Source organism: Aethina tumida, chromosome 4 (genome assembly GCF_024364675.1).
Source record: "Aethina tumida isolate Nest 87 chromosome 4, icAetTumi1.1, whole genome shotgun sequence".
NCBI lineage: Eukaryota > Metazoa > Arthropoda > Insecta > Coleoptera > Nitidulidae > Aethina > Aethina tumida.
This window is the reverse complement of record NC_065438.1, coordinates 26835357-26852871: the sequence shown is the minus strand read 5'-3', so window position 1 is coordinate 26852871 and position 17515 is coordinate 26835357. Positions and strand designations below refer to the sequence as shown.

The following is a 17515-nucleotide window of genomic DNA, read 5'->3' as shown; positions in this document are numbered from 1 at the left end:
TGTTTTATGTATTTCTTGTACCAGTGAAATTCTAAAATTATGGGATATGAGGTAAGTAATATTATTACTTTTTAAGTTTGTTTATTTATTTGAAGGTAAATATAAAAATTAAGAATCAGCATAAACTTCAAGAAATTTATTAACAGCTCTATTTACATACAATTATTTATAGATAATCAATTACATAAGCAAGGCAAACAATATTTAACATGAATTTAATCAAATCTGTCACCATCAGCCTCAGGTTCAATTATTGTATCTTGTCTGAATACTTCCACGTCAGCTTGACTGTCTGCTGTGACCAATTTTCCTCTTGTATTCGGCTGAAATAAATTCCCCATACAAAAATAAATAATGTTTAACAATGTAATTTAACTACTTACTTTAGGATGCATCAAAATAAATGGCAATTCGGCTGCTAACTCTCCCCCCAAAGCACCCAGATACAATTTAACTTTAACAGCATACGACACAATAATTCCAAATGCGTCGCGTTGATCTGGTGAAGCTAACCTAAATAATTTCCATAATTTGTTGTAAATTTGAATGAAATATTTTTGGGTTCTTACAAAGTGGTAGAAGCCAAATTGGTGTCCTGTTTCTTAAGTTGTCCATCTAAAGCAATCCCTCTGCGGTCTTTATTTGAAGATAACAGTGGTAACAAGTAAATTATTTTTTGTAAGCTGGATCCTGGATTTAACGGACATCCCTCCCTAAAAAATATTTTAGTTTGAATTAAAAACCTAATTAAGGCTTTACAAACCAAGCAAAACAAATGTTTGTTGATAAAGTGAATGAGATTTTAACTTGATGAAACTCACTGGGTTTCCATGCTAGATACAGATGTTCTATATTGCCCATTTTGGAACAGTACAACATCGACACCTTGCTGAACCATTGCTTTTATTTTCTTTACCACCTTGTTACTATTATTACGAATTGCCACATTCACTGCAACTTTTTCTCCATGGTGATACAACTAAAATGCAACATTTATTCAAACTAAATTATGTAAGAAATAAAAAATGTTACTTGTTTATCTAGAGTGACTTCCAATTCGAGTTCGCCAGGGCTGAGCATAAAATCTTTGCGAACCACAGTACAGGGTTGTTTACCCTGTTTGCTGGGAGCATACTGAATCTTTCTGATTCCCATTGTAACAGCGCTTCTTTTATGGGCCCTGTCAGTTTCGTTTTCGCCACTGAATAATTTTACGTAATAATTGACACCGCAAGGTTGGCCTTCATCCTCGGAAGCTGAAACACTCAATCTAATAAAGACATTCATTAGAAACCCATTGTTTTACCTGGCTGCAGAGTGACAGATGCTGGGGCATTCGGCGGAATGGTAAAGGTAAATGGGTAGCTGTTGGGACCCAATTTCTTCATTAATCTTTCTTGCAACTTGGTTGGATTTTGTTTTTGTTGCGGTGGGAAAATTTGCTCTGATGCCAAAAACAAGTCCTTCTGGAAGTTGAGACCCATGACTTCGTCTTCCTCGCGGCCATATCGGAAGCTGCAGACCACTTGACCAAATATCTTTCTGTCCTTGTAGTCCTCGTTAATTACGAAAACACCATCTGACACAAAACATTATACATATAGAAGTAAAAAGTTTTAATTTCAAGATGGGTACCTATTGGTTCAATCCCAGAAATATGATCAACGAAGTCTCGTTTACCAAGGTACATAGTAATTTTGCCATTTGGGGACTGTTTTTTGAAAACACGAAAGTTGTAAACCATTTTTGATCTTGATTTAGAACAAACAACGTATTACTGAACTAGTTCTTTAATAATTTGCTTATATATTACTTCTGTAGGGATTCTTAATTCTATTATGGGAACTTTGGGCTCCCACGTAAAGATTAATTTTTAACTTAATTATAGACGACAGAATTGTGAACAAATTTAAGCAGAAAAGATAATTTAATTATACAAAATAGATTTTATTTTGTTAGTATTTTACAATACGATTTATTATAATTAGTTAAGAGTTTAAGCTAACATTTTAATTTAATAAATTCCAGTTTATCTTATTAATTAAGATATATTTAAAAATAAAATTGTATCTTTAATTAAAAAACATGTAATTAAGTTTACAATTTTATACATATAGTGCCCTCAAATGGTTAATATTCATTTTAATTGATTAATTAATTATATTTATATTTTGGTCAAAATATATTACTCAAAACCGATCTCATATGAAAGATGTATTTTAGGCGAGATGGCGTTCAAGAGTTGTACTAAATAATATTTGACACATCTATTCACATTCTCTTTGCAAATATTTAATTTTATTATTCTAATGAGATTCTCTGGGTAGATTTTTAAATAATAAATGAATGTTTTTTTTGTAAATAACATTTTCGTATATCATTAAGTCAATCTTAATATCATCATCATGTGCTAATATAACACAACAATTAAAAACAACTTAAATAACAAACTGAATACTATTAAAACCATTAATTAATTATATCCACTAATGCTGCATTGCTCAGATTGTTTCAGTTTTTTTATGCAACTAGCATTTTATATGTATAAATCATCATTGTGACTTTTAATCAAACAGGTTCGTGAATAAACTGAGTTAAGCCATCGAGTTGCCTTGATCATATCGAAAGAGAGTTACAACAGCCCAGCAGATTAACTCTAAATATAATATTTATCTATTCATCACAATGAAATAAATCATTTTATCTTCAAACGCATTTTTCTCGAAAATACATTTTTTGAAATTTACTGCAGTTGTAACTCGAAGACAAATAATTCAATCGTTTAAATTCTTTTTCTGCTTATTTTGTATACCTCTATAAACGATTGTGAAAATTGAAATTTAACAAAATTACAGAATTTTGAAAGAGTGTCGAATTTTGCCAGAAAGTTTAATCATTAATATATATTAATATATAATATGCATTTAATAATATATCCTTCAAATTTTAAAACATTTGATACAAAAATGCTTACATTACTTTAAAAAGGTAAGTACAAAAATTAATGTTTATCTCATTAATTAAATATTTGGAAAAGGTATATTAAATAATAAAATAAATCTGTTTAATAAAAAACATGTAATTTGGTATGTTTGTTTATACTTTTTAAAAAGAAATAAACACATATACAAAAACATCAAGAATCTCCATTGAATTAGTAACAATTGATTTGATATGGTTTTAATTTAAAACTCCCTTATATAAATGCAATATATGTTGTAATGAAATCAAAATCTTTTTACTAAAATAAAATCGTTTCTTAGAAATAACGCAGTATTTAATACTTTTAAATAGTTGTCTGTGTTTCACCCAAATACTAATTGGTGGATTGTGCAATAAACCATTTTTCATCATTGGCCAAGGAGCATTTTTTGATAAGAAGAGCTAAAAAAAGATATATTATTTTTACCTAGATTTCATAAATCAAAATAATTTGTTCCATACCTTACATACAGAAAATATATTATGATCACTTATACTGCTATCACATATTTTATCCTGGGAAAAAGCATATTCATTTTGGAAATTATTTGAATAATGAATAAGTCTTCCTAAAAAATATATAAATATTTGTAGTATGTAAATATAATAAAATTTTACAAAATACATTATAAAAAATGTGTCGAATTAACTTACTTGGTTCTTTTAGATCTAGAACAGCATTCTCCAAATCAATAAATGTAAGTTTCATGGTAGTTTTTTGAACTGCCACATTATCAGACGACATGTCAGTGAGATAAATTCTGTACTTGGGATGCTTAAAAGTAAAATCCACTGCAGATTTAAGTAACTGTACAGCCAGATATGCTCTCTTTATCCAAGATACCTTGGTAAATACATTCAGAGGTTCTCCACTATCTTCTTGCAAAATTGATCTGCCGCAATATCCCAAAATATTTGGGACAGCATAACCGGAAGATTTATTAAATATTTTTATTATCAATGGCTCAATATTTATGTGGATAATTGTCCATATTTGCTCAAGGGTCCAATTTTCTGTTAGGTCATTAAGAAAATGTTCAGAAGTAGATTTATCACATGACTTGAAATTAGCAAGGGGAGTAACTTGATTTAAGTATTTTAAAATATTAGTATTACTGACGTCTTTTTTTTCAGATTTGTCAAATTCACTCAATTCCCATGAGTCAGCTAGTTTTTTTACAAATACTCTTTGTTGCTTATATAAACCTTTATAAACATTTTTGGTACTTATAAACTGACCCACATCCAATAAATTATTGATACTTAAATTAAAATGTCCATTGTAGATATCATCACATAAGTTATCACCATAACAATAGGGGCAAGTCTGGTTATCAAAAATTTTATAAAACCACACTTTTTGAAAAATACTAACAACTAATGGGAGATAAATTGAGGCAAATAAAATTAAAATAGAGAAAACCAATAGCTGGTAACAAGGTCTTACTGCCATCATCATCATCAAATTTTCTGGCCTTGTTGAAGGGATTTCTGTCTAAAAGAATATAGCTCTTTTACCCACTTTTCCATTCGCGCTTCTTCACTTAAGAAAAGCTATAAAATATTAGAATTATTTAATTACACTGATATACTATAGACCATCAAAAAACTTACATTGTGATGAAAAATTGAATCTGGTTCTACTGCCTCAACTTCAGGTACTTTAATGGTCTGTTTCTGTAAATCAATTACAATCTTGTCTTCTTTTTTAGATTTGTTAGCACTAGTAAATTTCTTAGGGGCAAACTTATCTTCATTAATTTCATCAATAACTTTGGTGTCTATAATCACACAGTCTGTATTGTTATCTTTTGTATTTGTTGAAGTTTTAGGAAATTCAACTGAAGGCTTCTTTTGAGGTTTGTTCTTCTTATAACTTGAATTGGAGGAGCTGGATGAGTCTGAACTATTTGATGGCTTCCTTGGTCTACTTGTATACTCCTTTATGTAGGATTTGGATCTGGATCTTCTGGATCTGTTTTTATCACGGGAATATTGTTTTCTATCCCGTGAAGAAGATCTTTTATACTTGGATCTCTCTCTAGATTTAGACCTATACTTTGATTTAGAAGATCTATATGTAGAAGGACTACTACTTCTAGACCTCCTAAAATTTTTAATTGGTGAATTCATGAAATTTTGCAATATACATATTAAATATATTTATGAATACACATACAAGAAAAGTATAAGGATATTTTTGTAAACTTTGGAATTTTGTTGCAGTCTTTTATGTAAATAAAATATGAAATTTAATATTGTACATTTAGTTATTAAAATCAAATTAAAAAGTATTTGTTAAATTTAAAATATAAACTGTAAAGTGAACACATCATCATAGTTTTTAGCGTACCGAAATGATCTATTGCATGTAGACAAAATAAGGAGGTCTATATCATTTTAAGATATTTGAGTCCATTGCATATGTAACAACTTTTTAAGTCTAAAGGTATTATGAATATTGCACATTTGTGGAGATATTCATCTTTGAAGCACGTCAGGTAAAAACCTGATTTCTTAATTTGTTACACAATTTGTTACAACACATCAAATTTGTTGTGCCTTGCAATTGCCTTCATTAAGAGGTGGACATTTTATTAGTTTTCTAGAATGTAATTGTCTTCATGTAATTTAGTTTTTGCTGCATCCCAACTAATGATTAAATTATGTGCTTGTTGTAACTTCATTACCAACACAGATGCAGTAAGAAAAGTGGGACCAGTTTTTCTAAAGCTATCAAATGACACTGGGAAACACAACTACTTTAATTTACCTTAAGCCACCTTGAAGCAGTCCCATTGATTCATTTATTTGTTAAATAGAAAAACACAATAATTTTTATACAATAGATACTTAACAGTGCAGTAAAAAGAAATAAATCAAAATAAATTGTAATTTGAATACCTTATGCATATTAAAATAATAAGCTACTTTTTGCTTTTATTAACTTAAGTAGTTTAAGTAATACATCTGGATTTTCATAAAATATCCTTAGTTTTTTTTTGTGTGTGTAAATATTAATATATTTATCATATATCACATATATTTATCATACCTGCTTCTGGAGTACTTATCTCTACTTTTGCTTCTTGATCTCCTCTTAGTATGTCTTTTATCCCTTCTGTGTCTACTTCGAGAACTACTAGAACTTGAAGAGGATGACCTAAAATACAATTAATTAAAGGGCAGTACTAGAATTAGTGAATTTCATCTTTTATTTACCTTCTACGACTTTTGTTGCTATAAGAACTTTTAGTTCCTCTCTTTTCAGTTTCTGAGTCACTTGAATATTTACCCATTACTATTAATTATAATATATTCAATTTATTGTTGTGGGCATATTTCTAAATTTTACTGTTTATTGAAATAGAGTTAACAGTTTAGTAAAAACATTATTTGGTAAACTCAAATTTTGGAGGTTAAGTGTATGCACGCTCTCTATTACCTGTTTAGTGTATTATTATCTTTTTGAGTATAGAAACCTACAGGCACAACTTATTTCCGGAAAAAAATTGAAATTCAGAGAAAAAAATAAAAATTATATTTATACAAAATTTGAATTATAATATGTAAATATAATTCAAACAACTTATATATTTTATAAACTACGATGAGAAAAATGTTTTACATTTTAAAAAATTGAGTTAAATGCAACAAATTTCATTTTAAATATTATTTTATTTTATTTTTCCGTTGCTGGAAATAAATTACGGATAAGGCAAATTGAATATTCCGGAATAACAAAAATATCGAAGACGTTATTTAGGTTTGTTTTTCTTTTGCATAATTGAACCTAATAAATTTTGACGTTCAAAGTTTATTAACTTATTCTTAAATAAAGTTATAAATCTGTAATATAATTAACAACCAAATTTTATATTAAAAATTTGTATGGTTTTCATTGTTTCGTGTGTAACTCGAATATCTTTTGCTTATTATAAATATTTTATAATGGGTTCTAGTGAAACGTTTCACGTTATACAACTGTGTCATATGCTGCAAAAATTATTACAATTCGGCGTTATCAAAACCTCAAAAACAAATAGAAATTTCTAGAAGTTTATTGTATATATTATTACATTCCATTAATATTATAGACCCACCTTTTTTATCAAGAATGTGAAGTTCTCAGTTCGATTTACTCATGATCATGTTCAGTGGATTACAAAACTATGGAAACGGTCCGTTTTTAGTTATATATGTAATTTAATTAAATAATTCAATAATGACTGACCAGCTTCCGTTAAACCTTCTAGAAAGAAAAATTATATAAAAAATTTATATATACCCTCTTTGAAAAGGAAGTTCAATCATGGTATGAGGATGAATCCTGCTTCTGGTATAGATCCCCTTCATCGCATAGATAAACTCATTAACCGATTTATGTACAGGGATATATTAGAGAAAAATTTGTTTCACTGGATCGAAGAAACGATTCTTCAAAGAAATGTGTTTCAACAAAATAAAGATCCCAAACTTTCGCGTATTAGCCAAAAGATCAAAGTATCGGTGTTTAGTTTTTGACGTTGCATTCTCCAGGCATGAACTCGGCATTACATTTTTACAAAGTTACAGAAACTGCAAAAATCTACAAGTTTACCCCGTAGTGAAAGATTTTAACTATCTCTGTCACACATGATCGATTGGTATATACATGTTGTATTTTAATTAAATGATTCTCCCTTAGAATTCAAAAATTCTTTTCAATATTAGTTTTTCTCCATTTGACTTCTACAAAAAATATACTGTAATGGCTATAGTCATAATAACTTAATAATGTATCATATGTGAAACTGTAAGGAAAATTATTATTCAGCGCTATCAAGACCGGGAGTAACAAGAAGAAACAGCTAATAGTTTATATGTTAATTGTTTCCCGATTTATTTATTAAAAACTTTATAGAAACCAACCAAGTGATAATAATAAATTTGTTTATGAGTTCGAAATATGAATAATTTGAATGTAAAAAAATACTTCAATCTAATCGTCAATTAAAATTAAAGCGAATATGGAGGAAATGAGAATTAGTTCAAGGACTGTAAGAAGATTGCTAGTGGGTGGTGTATCACTTGATTCCAAACATACATGTTTCGACTAAAAATGTCCAATTTTAATTTACTTAAGATCACAATCATTTAGAGACGAGTCTAAATTTAATTTATTAAAATGGTCTGTGTTAAATATATTACGGTACGACAAAACAAAACAAGAAGTTTGTTATACCCACAGTGAAACATGGTGGTGGCGCAATCATGCTATTCAATTCTTCAAATTCTTCTGACGTATGTCACTTTAGATTTGCTGAAGAAATGTATTTCAATATGAAAACGATCCGAAATACAAATTCAAAATTGTTAAGCGTTTTTTAAAAGACCAAAGCATCCCAATCGGCAAATCAGTAGGTGCTACTCAGATGAGGCAGGTGAAGCAATGCCTATGAAAATGATTTTATTGACATCATGTTAATATTATGATCTGATCTATTTTGCGGACTAAATTTACATAAAAAAGTACTGATTATTTGGATTGTATGTTGTTAATTATGCGTAAATAAAAATAAAATATTGCTTTTTAGAATACAGTATAAATCTTTAATATTATTTTAAGAGTTCATGTTATATTAAATTGTTATGGCTATAATTCATAATATTTTAAAAAATTGATGAAATAATGACTACCTGCTATGACAATAAATATGCAACCTAGAATACAACAATCTAGAAAAACAAAGGAAATTCTTCACTTCACTGTTTACGATTAATGCACGATTAATTTAATTTATCGCACAATAGTACACGATTAATGTAATTATTTATCACATGGCATTAATAAATAATTTTTGTTAAATTAAAAAAAAAAACGAATACTTCCTTTATATTATAATTTGACGCATGCGCGTCGTTACTACAGCTATCGTCGTTTGTTTTGTTCAGTTGACAGCAGCAGTTCATAAGCAAATTTATTGATTCCAAATTCCAAATCGTTGTGATTGAGTTCTAATCCTAAGGATATGACGATTATAACGAAGCCCCTTTCAGAGAAAAAGGGAGACAAACTCGATGTTCCCTTGGTGACCTACGCCGCCCCTCCCGGTGGAACGGTAAGTCAAATTTTCCAAAATGAAAATTGTACCGAAATTTCAAAGCATACAGCTACGATGCAATGGTCTATAAACAAACAATCCAAATAAATTGTTTATATGTGCCAACAATATATGTAGAAATAGACGACACATTCATATATTTGTATGTAGATAATCGTTCTGCGTTCGAATTCGACGTATTATTTTCATGGCTTATCTTGTCAGTTGGATAAAAATAGGAAATACTCAAATGACAATGCACAATAAATGTCGTTCAGTAAAAACGTATTTGCGTTTACAAGACAAACATATATAGTGTGGTTAATGCTGAAATTTAATTTTAAAATATTATTTGGGTATTTGTGTAAAATGGGTAAATTATTAACGGATAAATATTGCTTCACTTGTCTAAAAAAGATTATCATTCAAATAGGCTGATATGCTCAAAAACATTTTTATGTTATATACATATATCTGTAAACATATTGCGTTTTATCACACATTTTATGTTTATTAAAAAAGTTTTATAGCTAGAAATTACTCTTAAAATAATCCAGTGTTTTTCAGTTATTTACTTTAATAAAATTTATACTATTTTCTAATAAGTTTGCCACTATGTTTCTGCAAAATTTGTGTTAATGTTTAAACAATTACCACTTAACAAAAACAAAAATGATTAGTTGTTTATCTGTTTAATATAATTTTGTTTTAGACCATTATTACTGTTATTATTTAATGTTTGAAAACTTGCAAAACTAATAAACCTTTTTTAATATAGTAAGTATTGAAATAAATGTGTAAGATATGAGTGGAAAAATTATATTATGTATAACATGAATAAATTTACATTAATGATAAATTGAAAACCTCATAATTAACTCATTTTAAATAATTGCAAATACTAAATTGCATAAAAAAACCGAAACAAACTGAATAATACAATATCCACGAGTTGTATCAATCAAAATATTTTCATCATTACAGCGCGAACATAACACTGGTAAGCCCCATAGTAATAGTTAACTTTCTAAATGTTGAGGGGTTACTCTTTAGAACGCCGTAACTCAAAAACTGTTTGAGATACTCTTCTGAAATTTTGGTATGTTATTTTTGAATTAATCGACTATATGCAAAAAAAAAATAATTGTCAAAATTTCACACTAGGTGTGCCGTTTAATATTATTTAGAAAATATTTTTATTAAACTTTATTACAATATGTTATATTTAAGATACAATTATGTGAAATTTTTATCTTTTATCATGAGTTTATTGTTAATGAGCAGTTAGAAATGACCATGATGACTAACATTTATGTATTTATGACAACTATACTAAAAGTGATCACAATAAAACAAACATTTAATTTTCATATTTCAGATAAATTCTTTTTTGAATTTAATGTTTTTTGTTTATTTAATTAGCAAACCTTATTTAACCAGGTACATTCAGTAATGTAGTTTATTTTTCATTGTACAATTTAAGAAAGATGTAAAATAAAGTTTTTATTTTTTAAAACTACGTAGATGTTTTTTAGAACTGAACGTTTCGGTCGCGAAGGACGAGACATTTCTGCTATATTTTGTCCCAAAAGTAATATCCTACTATGCATGTTATTCAAAAACATATCGGATGTTTGTATAGGTCTCCTATATTTCCTTTCATTTAAATATATTTATTTAACATGAATCATGAAACATGATTTTATGAGTCATTGTGTGATATTGTGTGATTTTTTTTCTACGTTTTATCAGATGTGTTTTACAGAAAAACCTCAGCTAGAAAGAAATGATGAAACCATTTATAAGATGATAAGAAAAACTCGTATATTCGAAAATGTAATTACCACTGTTAATTACAAACACATGTTAATAGTTACAGTAGTTCACATTAAAGAAGTTATCTGGAAATTAGTTTTTCTGTAATAAAATTTTACGTATACTTCGAAAGAGTTTATAATGGTTTTTTAAGTTGTGTCCTCGGTTTATCGCTAAAAAATTGAAGTAGATGTTTCGTATGATTTATTGCAGAATATAGAGACAAACATTTTAAACCATGATTAGATTCCATAACCATGGTAGTTTATAATTTTGAAAAGAGGAATTTTTTCTTTACTTTTCTTTAATCTCCAATTTTAAAATCTTAAGGAATCAAAAAAACATTACGAAGCTTATTGAAGTTAGCAATGTAGGTTATTTTCCTCTTTGCTTTTTCTCTTTTCCTCTTCCCAGTTTCCTCTTTTCTCTTAAAAAACACTTAATTTCAAAAGCCTTGTACCACGTTAAAATAATAATAATTTAAATCTTCTAAAACATTTTAACTTTTACTAAATTAAGTAAAATAATTAAAGTAATTTTACCATCAACGATCTTTACTATTAAAAACTTCTTTGTAATAAAGCTTTTATATTCTCTGTGCAAAGGGTATTATTCCATTCTTCAATTGAGCCTTTAAGGGGTGGCTAAGCCATTCTTTCAATATTGTCTTATCCAAGAACGTTGCGGTTGGTTGTTTTTCCCAACATAGCTCTAATCCAAAACATAACTCCCCCTGCATGTGGAACTACTCATTGCCAAAACCCAGTCGTTGTTGTGCAACTCTTTCTCTTCAGGCCCGAATTTGACTTTTCTTCTGAAAAAAGATCATTTGAGTATTGATGCAAATGCCAATTTTGATGAACATAGGCCCATTCCAACTTTGATGTTCTGTATCCAGATAGTTCTATTCGAAATAGTTTATGGTACGTAGCCTAATAATGACACCATTTACAAGGTGTTTATTCTAGTAAGAAGGATTTGAAATAAATATATTATGTAACTAATTCATTCATCTTTTATCGAAACAACTAAAATTATATAAAATCCTCTATATAAATTATAGTCAAATGAAAACCAGAAAACATTTGATGTTAGTCTACCAGTATTTCATCCTTTTTTTTTAAACTGCTTTTCTAAAATATAAAATTACATTTGTTTGAAGACCTTCATCAGCTGGTGCAGATAGATAGTGAATTTGAAAAGAAATTAAAAGAAAATGATGATTTTAGGTTTTGATAATTATGTAAAAATTTACTGTTCTTAACTCTTTAAAAACATACTTCCCATATTTTCATCTAAATTTTGTTGAACGACAAATATTAAATAGATGAACATTTTCACCAAATTTTATTTTTTATGTATAGTATGATATATTACAATAATTGAAAAGAAGATTGGTTAGAGATTATTGCGGAACAGTTGAACGAGAAAAATAAGCAATGTTAATTAAGTGTCGATATTGTATTTTAGAAATATTTTTTATGCTAGGTATGTTTGTTTAAATATTTAAAGAAAATATTAATAAGTGATTAACTGTGAATTGATTTCAGGGCCTTCCAGATGTTGAGAGTGGCAGCGGTCTCGCCCTTCACCATAGGACACAAAGGGTCTCCAACTTAACTACATGCTGTTTGCTTTTGACCGCGTTGGCGGTAGTCGGACTTGGAATCATTGGCGGCTCTTTCCTCTATGATCAGTACATGAGAGTCCAAATGCGCTCCGCCTTAACCGCTCAGATACCATTCCCAGAGTGAGTATCCTATGACCGCAAATTCCGTTCTTGTTTAGATAAAATATAATGCATTAACTATTTGTATAACAAATGCGTCATTAAGGTCATTTTTAAGTCGTGAGCTAATATTAAATATTTTCTATTTAACGACATTTATAATATTTATACTATAATTTATTTCATGCATTCATTTAAATAAAAAATAAACTTAAATTCATATATTTTAATTATTATACTGAAAAAGAAAAATATATTTTTTATTACAGAGAGGCAAATTATATCGGAGGCTGGAGTAGAATTCCAATTGATGATTCAGAGTGAGTATATAATTTTTATCACAAGATAAAGAAAATTGTAGGTAATAGATTTATACAAATTTTCTCTGTGGTTCTGTGGAAATCAGAACTTGGGTTTCTCATTCCTGATAGAAAGCAATGTTTTGCAGTCTCTAGTGAAACAACCCGCATCAACTAACTTTCTTCCAAGTTAGCTTTAATTTAAATTGAAATGAAAATAATGGAATTTTTTTGATAATCCAATTGTCCAGTTATCGATTTTTTTAAAAGCTTCCGTACTCGCTGAATATGTTTCTTACCTCCCACTGTCTAGGGTCTCTAAATTTTTAAATAATATGGGGAACAATTGATTTATTTGATTGTAAACTAGTAAAAGTATATGTATGGACTAAAATTCATCACTAAAAGATAAATATTTTTTACAATGGAGTTAAAATATATCATTGTATTATAAAATTAACAATAGCATAACTTCCATTCAAATTAATGTATTATTATCAAAGTAACAATGTGTATGATATTTCAAATTAATTGTTCTTGATGTAAAGCCACTAAAATTATATAATTAATCATATTCAGTGAGACGTATTTATTGTTTCAATTTCTGTGTATTTCTTTATTTGTTTCACATTTATGTATAATTTTGTGTTATCAAAAGAAAAGACTTATTTTCAACTTTATGATGAAGTATAAAGTTATTTAGAAACATTCTCTTAGGAAGACATTGCATTTTTACATAAAGTTATTGACATATATACTATTTCAGAAATACATTCGTCAACTATTATTTATTAATTTTTTCGAATTCTACTAGAATTTACTTTTTTAGGAATGGTGGAGGTGAACTACCTTTAGAAATGTTTATATTATGTTTGTGCTTTTTAAAAGTAATTTTCATTACAGTATTTGTTTTTCATATATAGAGTTATCAAAATATTTATTTTATAATATTATATATTGTTAAACAATAAATATTTAAGTTTTGCGTATTTGTGTTTAGACATATGTATTTGTTTAAAGTGGTTATATAATAATTATTATTTGTAGTTAGAGGACATAACAAATACCCAGTTAAAATAATAATACAGTCGTGGAAAAAAATGAAATATTTTTATAAATTGAATTTTTATTTCCTGCGTTTTTCATATCTATTCTCTTGGTATTAAACAAATTCGCTAGTGTTTGTGGTATAATAGTATTGCCGCACTTCGTTTTTTGTTTAGATCTTTTTATCGGATACGTTTTTTGACTTGAAAAAATAATATTTAATTATTTTATTTGTGGTCAGTTCAACGTAGTCTAAACACGTTTAATTTTCACTTAAATTTAGGAAAAGAGTACTTGAACTTTGTGAGTCGAAAACATTAAATATTAGTCATCCACTCAAACTGGTGTTGAAAATCAACGCTAGCTAGGACGTCCTCGTAAAACCACTCCCGAAATAGACAAAATTATAAAACTATGTCTGCAAATTATAAAATTAAGTACAATTAAAGTGTTTAATCTCCTTAGCTTTTGAGCATAACACTCTATGTCACGGAAAAAGAAACATAAAATGTTGTGTAAAGTGAAGTATTTTTGATTGTTGTTTTTACTTTAATTCTGATTTGGGGCATTTATTCCAGGTCTTTCGACGAAATTAGACCCGACAGTTACAAAGATACTTTCCAACAACAGTTCGAGTTTAATGATAACTCAGAGACGATCAGTGTACCCGACTTTAAGAACGGTCGCAACGGTAGATTCATCCATGATTTCAATACCAATATAACTGGTATTATCGATATCACTGGTAACCGTTGCTTTGTAATGCCATTGAACAGAGGTAAATACAAAATTGATTTTCCATTATTTATATATTAATGACGCATTTTCTACTTAGGAAATATTTTGCCACCAAAGTCTCTCTTTGACTTACTGCAAAAAATGTGGGCAGGTCATTACAACATTGACACAAGAGTAGTCAGGGAAACCATGAGAGTAGTAACACCACCAATTAGCGATCCTAAGAGCATCGGAACCTATATTGGTAAAGAGTGTGAAGGAAAACCAATTTATAAGTTAGAGAAATACGTTGGAGGAGGTAATACTTTAAATTGTAATGAAAATCCGATTTCATTAACTTAATGTTATTGCAGTTGTGAAACGTTCCGCCGACCACGAGGAAGTTAAGTTTGCCCAATTTGCAGGAAAGGGTATTCTTGAATTTGACATTGTTAACATGGATGAAGTGTCAAACTATGAAAAAAATAATCGTTAAATATATTCTTACATAGTTTTCTAATGTAATTTTTATTATTTTAATTAACTATATATATAGATATTGCTTTGTTCACCTTCTTTATATTTTGGTAATAATGTACCACCAATTTGTCATTAAATTTTGTTTATGGTGTTCAACAACGCCAACCTTTCATGCGAAAATTAAGTATAATTCCATAATAATATAGTGTACAATGTAATTAAAGTAAATAGGTATAATAAATTGTATTAGTGTGATAAATACACTGCATGTGTAAAATTATTCCTTGTAAGTGATGAATTTTTATATATAAACGCGAAAATTATTGTGAAATATTCCGATAATTTATGTATCTAGAAAAATTCTGTGCAATATTTCGTAACATATCAAGGTGGTGTTAATGTTAATTTCAATTATTCAATACAATTATTGTTCAATTCTTGCTCAATAAAAGATTGTAAACATACTGTTTTATTTGATTATATAGGAAATTGGATAAGGTTTGATAGAATGGTTAATTTCCAGAGCAATTCATCACCGCAGATCTCTCATCACTTTTAAAAGCTTACGTAATTGTGGTTTGAGTGTTTATTCTTTCTCCTTTATCATATTATATTGTCCACCACCAGTATTACTAAAAATACCGTAAACGCTAAAAAAAATACGCTAAACTCTTGCTTGTGTATTTATTAATAATTTGAGTGTTTATTCTTCTTTTTTTATCTCATTATATTCTTCACCACCAGTATTACTAAAAATACCCTTAAAATATAAACTAACCCATTAACTTTTAATTTGGAAATGATTGTTAACAATAATAATAATTTTTGATATTTTATTTCTCAAATATGGTTACCTCACTAGGAAATCTTTAGGATCTTTGTCGATATACTAAAGAAAGTCTGCCAGTGTTAGTAAACTATTCGTAATTCACATGATTTTTCAGTAAAAGTTGAAATGTCATTCGCAAGTAGTGGTGTTTTGCCAAGTATTCATCATGTAATAAACATTTGGCACTATTCTGTAAGGAATCCTCTATTTGCCAGGACGGACGGCTCGTCCAGGAATAATATTTCTGACTTTTCCAGCTACTCTATAGTATAGTTGCAGGTCCTTGCAAAATCTCATTTTCTCCGGACCTTGTAAAAAATTTAGGATTTGAGAGACTGTCGTCAGAATTCACCAAATTTTTCATAGTCTCATGAGAGAAAAATTTTCTATTGGTATATGTTGAAGTTCAAACATTCATGTTACCAGTGTTAACTTATCACAATTATCTTAAAATATGCTTTCAAATCACTTATAAATTGGAAATTAATGAATTCTACCACAGAGGAATATAAACAATAATTTATTTTTTATTATATATGATGCAATTAATAGTATACGATACAAAAGAATGTCAGATAAAGTTAAACAAAGTTTTAAAACTTGTAAAAAATTACACTTCTATAAATACCATTATATAAACATTTTTAAACAATTTCCCTACAATATTTTATAAATATCCAAATGTAATATATTTACATTTTTGAGTCAAAAATATTCGCCAAAAATCCCATTACTTGTTTAAAGTAAACATAGGTTTTTCTTATCGGTGCATTTGATCCTTACAAACCCCAAGCTAATAATGGCGATAGTTTTTATGATGTGGTGTAGTAGTGTGCCATAAACCCAGTAGGAAAGTTTAACTTTTGTCTTTTAGCTATGAGAACGGACCAAATAGTAGTGGTAAGAGCAGTTTCTTTAAAACTATTATATTACCATCTATTCTGAATAACCAGTTACGCTATTCGGCGGTCGATCGAGATTTTCAAAAGCATTCATTAAGATATAGTCAAAAATCACGTTATTAAAATTTAAGGCTTCTGCTACTTTTGTACTTTGTTTTTCCAATTCCCTACAATTGTCTGTATCTTGAATGTAATTGAGTATTTCTTCATACACCATTAGAAAATCTTTAAGATGGCCGTTGGCCTACAAGAGAAGGTTTGCGAGGATTTGTGGTCAGTAAATGCTTAAATGCCAACATTAGGTACTGCATACCACTTCATTTCTATAAGGACTATAAATCGGGAAAGTACCCTCCAAATTTTTCGGACTTCCTCAAATCTGTCACCAACAATTCAAAATGAAACCATGAAGTCAAAAGGATTTCTTTTTATTTACTACCTGGTGTTCGGTCATGTTGGCATTGTGAAAGGATAATTTTTCGAACTACCAAGTTGGAACATAATAGAAGGTTGTCCAGGAACAACGGGTTCCGAATTTTCCTGCAGCATACTCGAGCAACTGTTGTAGGTCCTTGAAAATCCCATTTCTTTCGGACTTAATCCTTGTAAAAGATTTAGGATTTGAGTGATGG

The 17515-nt window shown here is 28.5% G+C and overlaps 4 protein-coding genes across 4 annotated transcripts; 1 reads left to right on the top strand and 3 right to left on the bottom strand.

Moving 5' to 3' along the window:
- Positions 1-121: 121 nt before the first annotated feature.
- LOC109602727 (arrestin homolog) lies at positions 122-1762 on the bottom strand. Its single transcript, XM_020019156.2, has 7 exons — positions 1636-1762; positions 1307-1579; positions 1033-1256; positions 822-979; positions 570-713; positions 384-513; positions 122-323 (listed from the first exon to the last, which is right to left on the bottom strand). The coding sequence occupies exons 1-7, from the start codon at positions 1742-1744 to the stop codon at positions 216-218; spliced, it is 1146 nt and encodes a 381-aa protein (XP_019874715.1). The 5' UTR covers positions 1745-1762; the 3' UTR covers positions 122-215.
- Positions 1763-3059: 1297 nt separating this feature from the next.
- LOC109607775 (divergent protein kinase domain 2A) lies at positions 3060-4445 on the bottom strand. The gene is made up of 3 exons (XM_020024244.2): positions 3637-4445; positions 3445-3551; positions 3060-3384 (listed from the first exon to the last, which is right to left on the bottom strand). The coding sequence occupies exons 1-3, from the start codon at positions 4442-4444 to the stop codon at positions 3181-3183; spliced, it is 1119 nt and encodes a 372-aa protein (XP_019879803.2). The 5' UTR covers position 4445; the 3' UTR covers positions 3060-3180.
- On the bottom strand, positions 4309-6400 carry LOC109602728 (arginine/serine-rich coiled-coil protein 2). Its single transcript, XM_020019157.2, has 4 exons — positions 6205-6400; positions 6038-6145; positions 4597-5089; positions 4309-4536 (listed from the first exon to the last, which is right to left on the bottom strand). Exons 1-4 carry the CDS (start codon positions 6279-6281, stop codon positions 4444-4446), a joined length of 771 nt encoding a protein of 256 aa, XP_019874716.1. The 5' UTR covers positions 6282-6400; the 3' UTR covers positions 4309-4443.
- A 2492-nt stretch (positions 6401-8892) lies between these two features.
- On the top strand, positions 8893-15616 carry LOC109602726 (integral membrane protein 2C). The gene is made up of 6 exons (XM_020019154.2): positions 8893-9083; positions 12431-12630; positions 12879-12929; positions 14534-14733; positions 14791-14991; positions 15047-15616. Exons 1-6 carry the CDS (start codon positions 8994-8996, stop codon positions 15166-15168), a joined length of 864 nt encoding a protein of 287 aa, XP_019874713.1. The 5' UTR covers positions 8893-8993; the 3' UTR covers positions 15169-15616.
- Positions 15617-17515: the final 1899 nt, after the last annotated feature.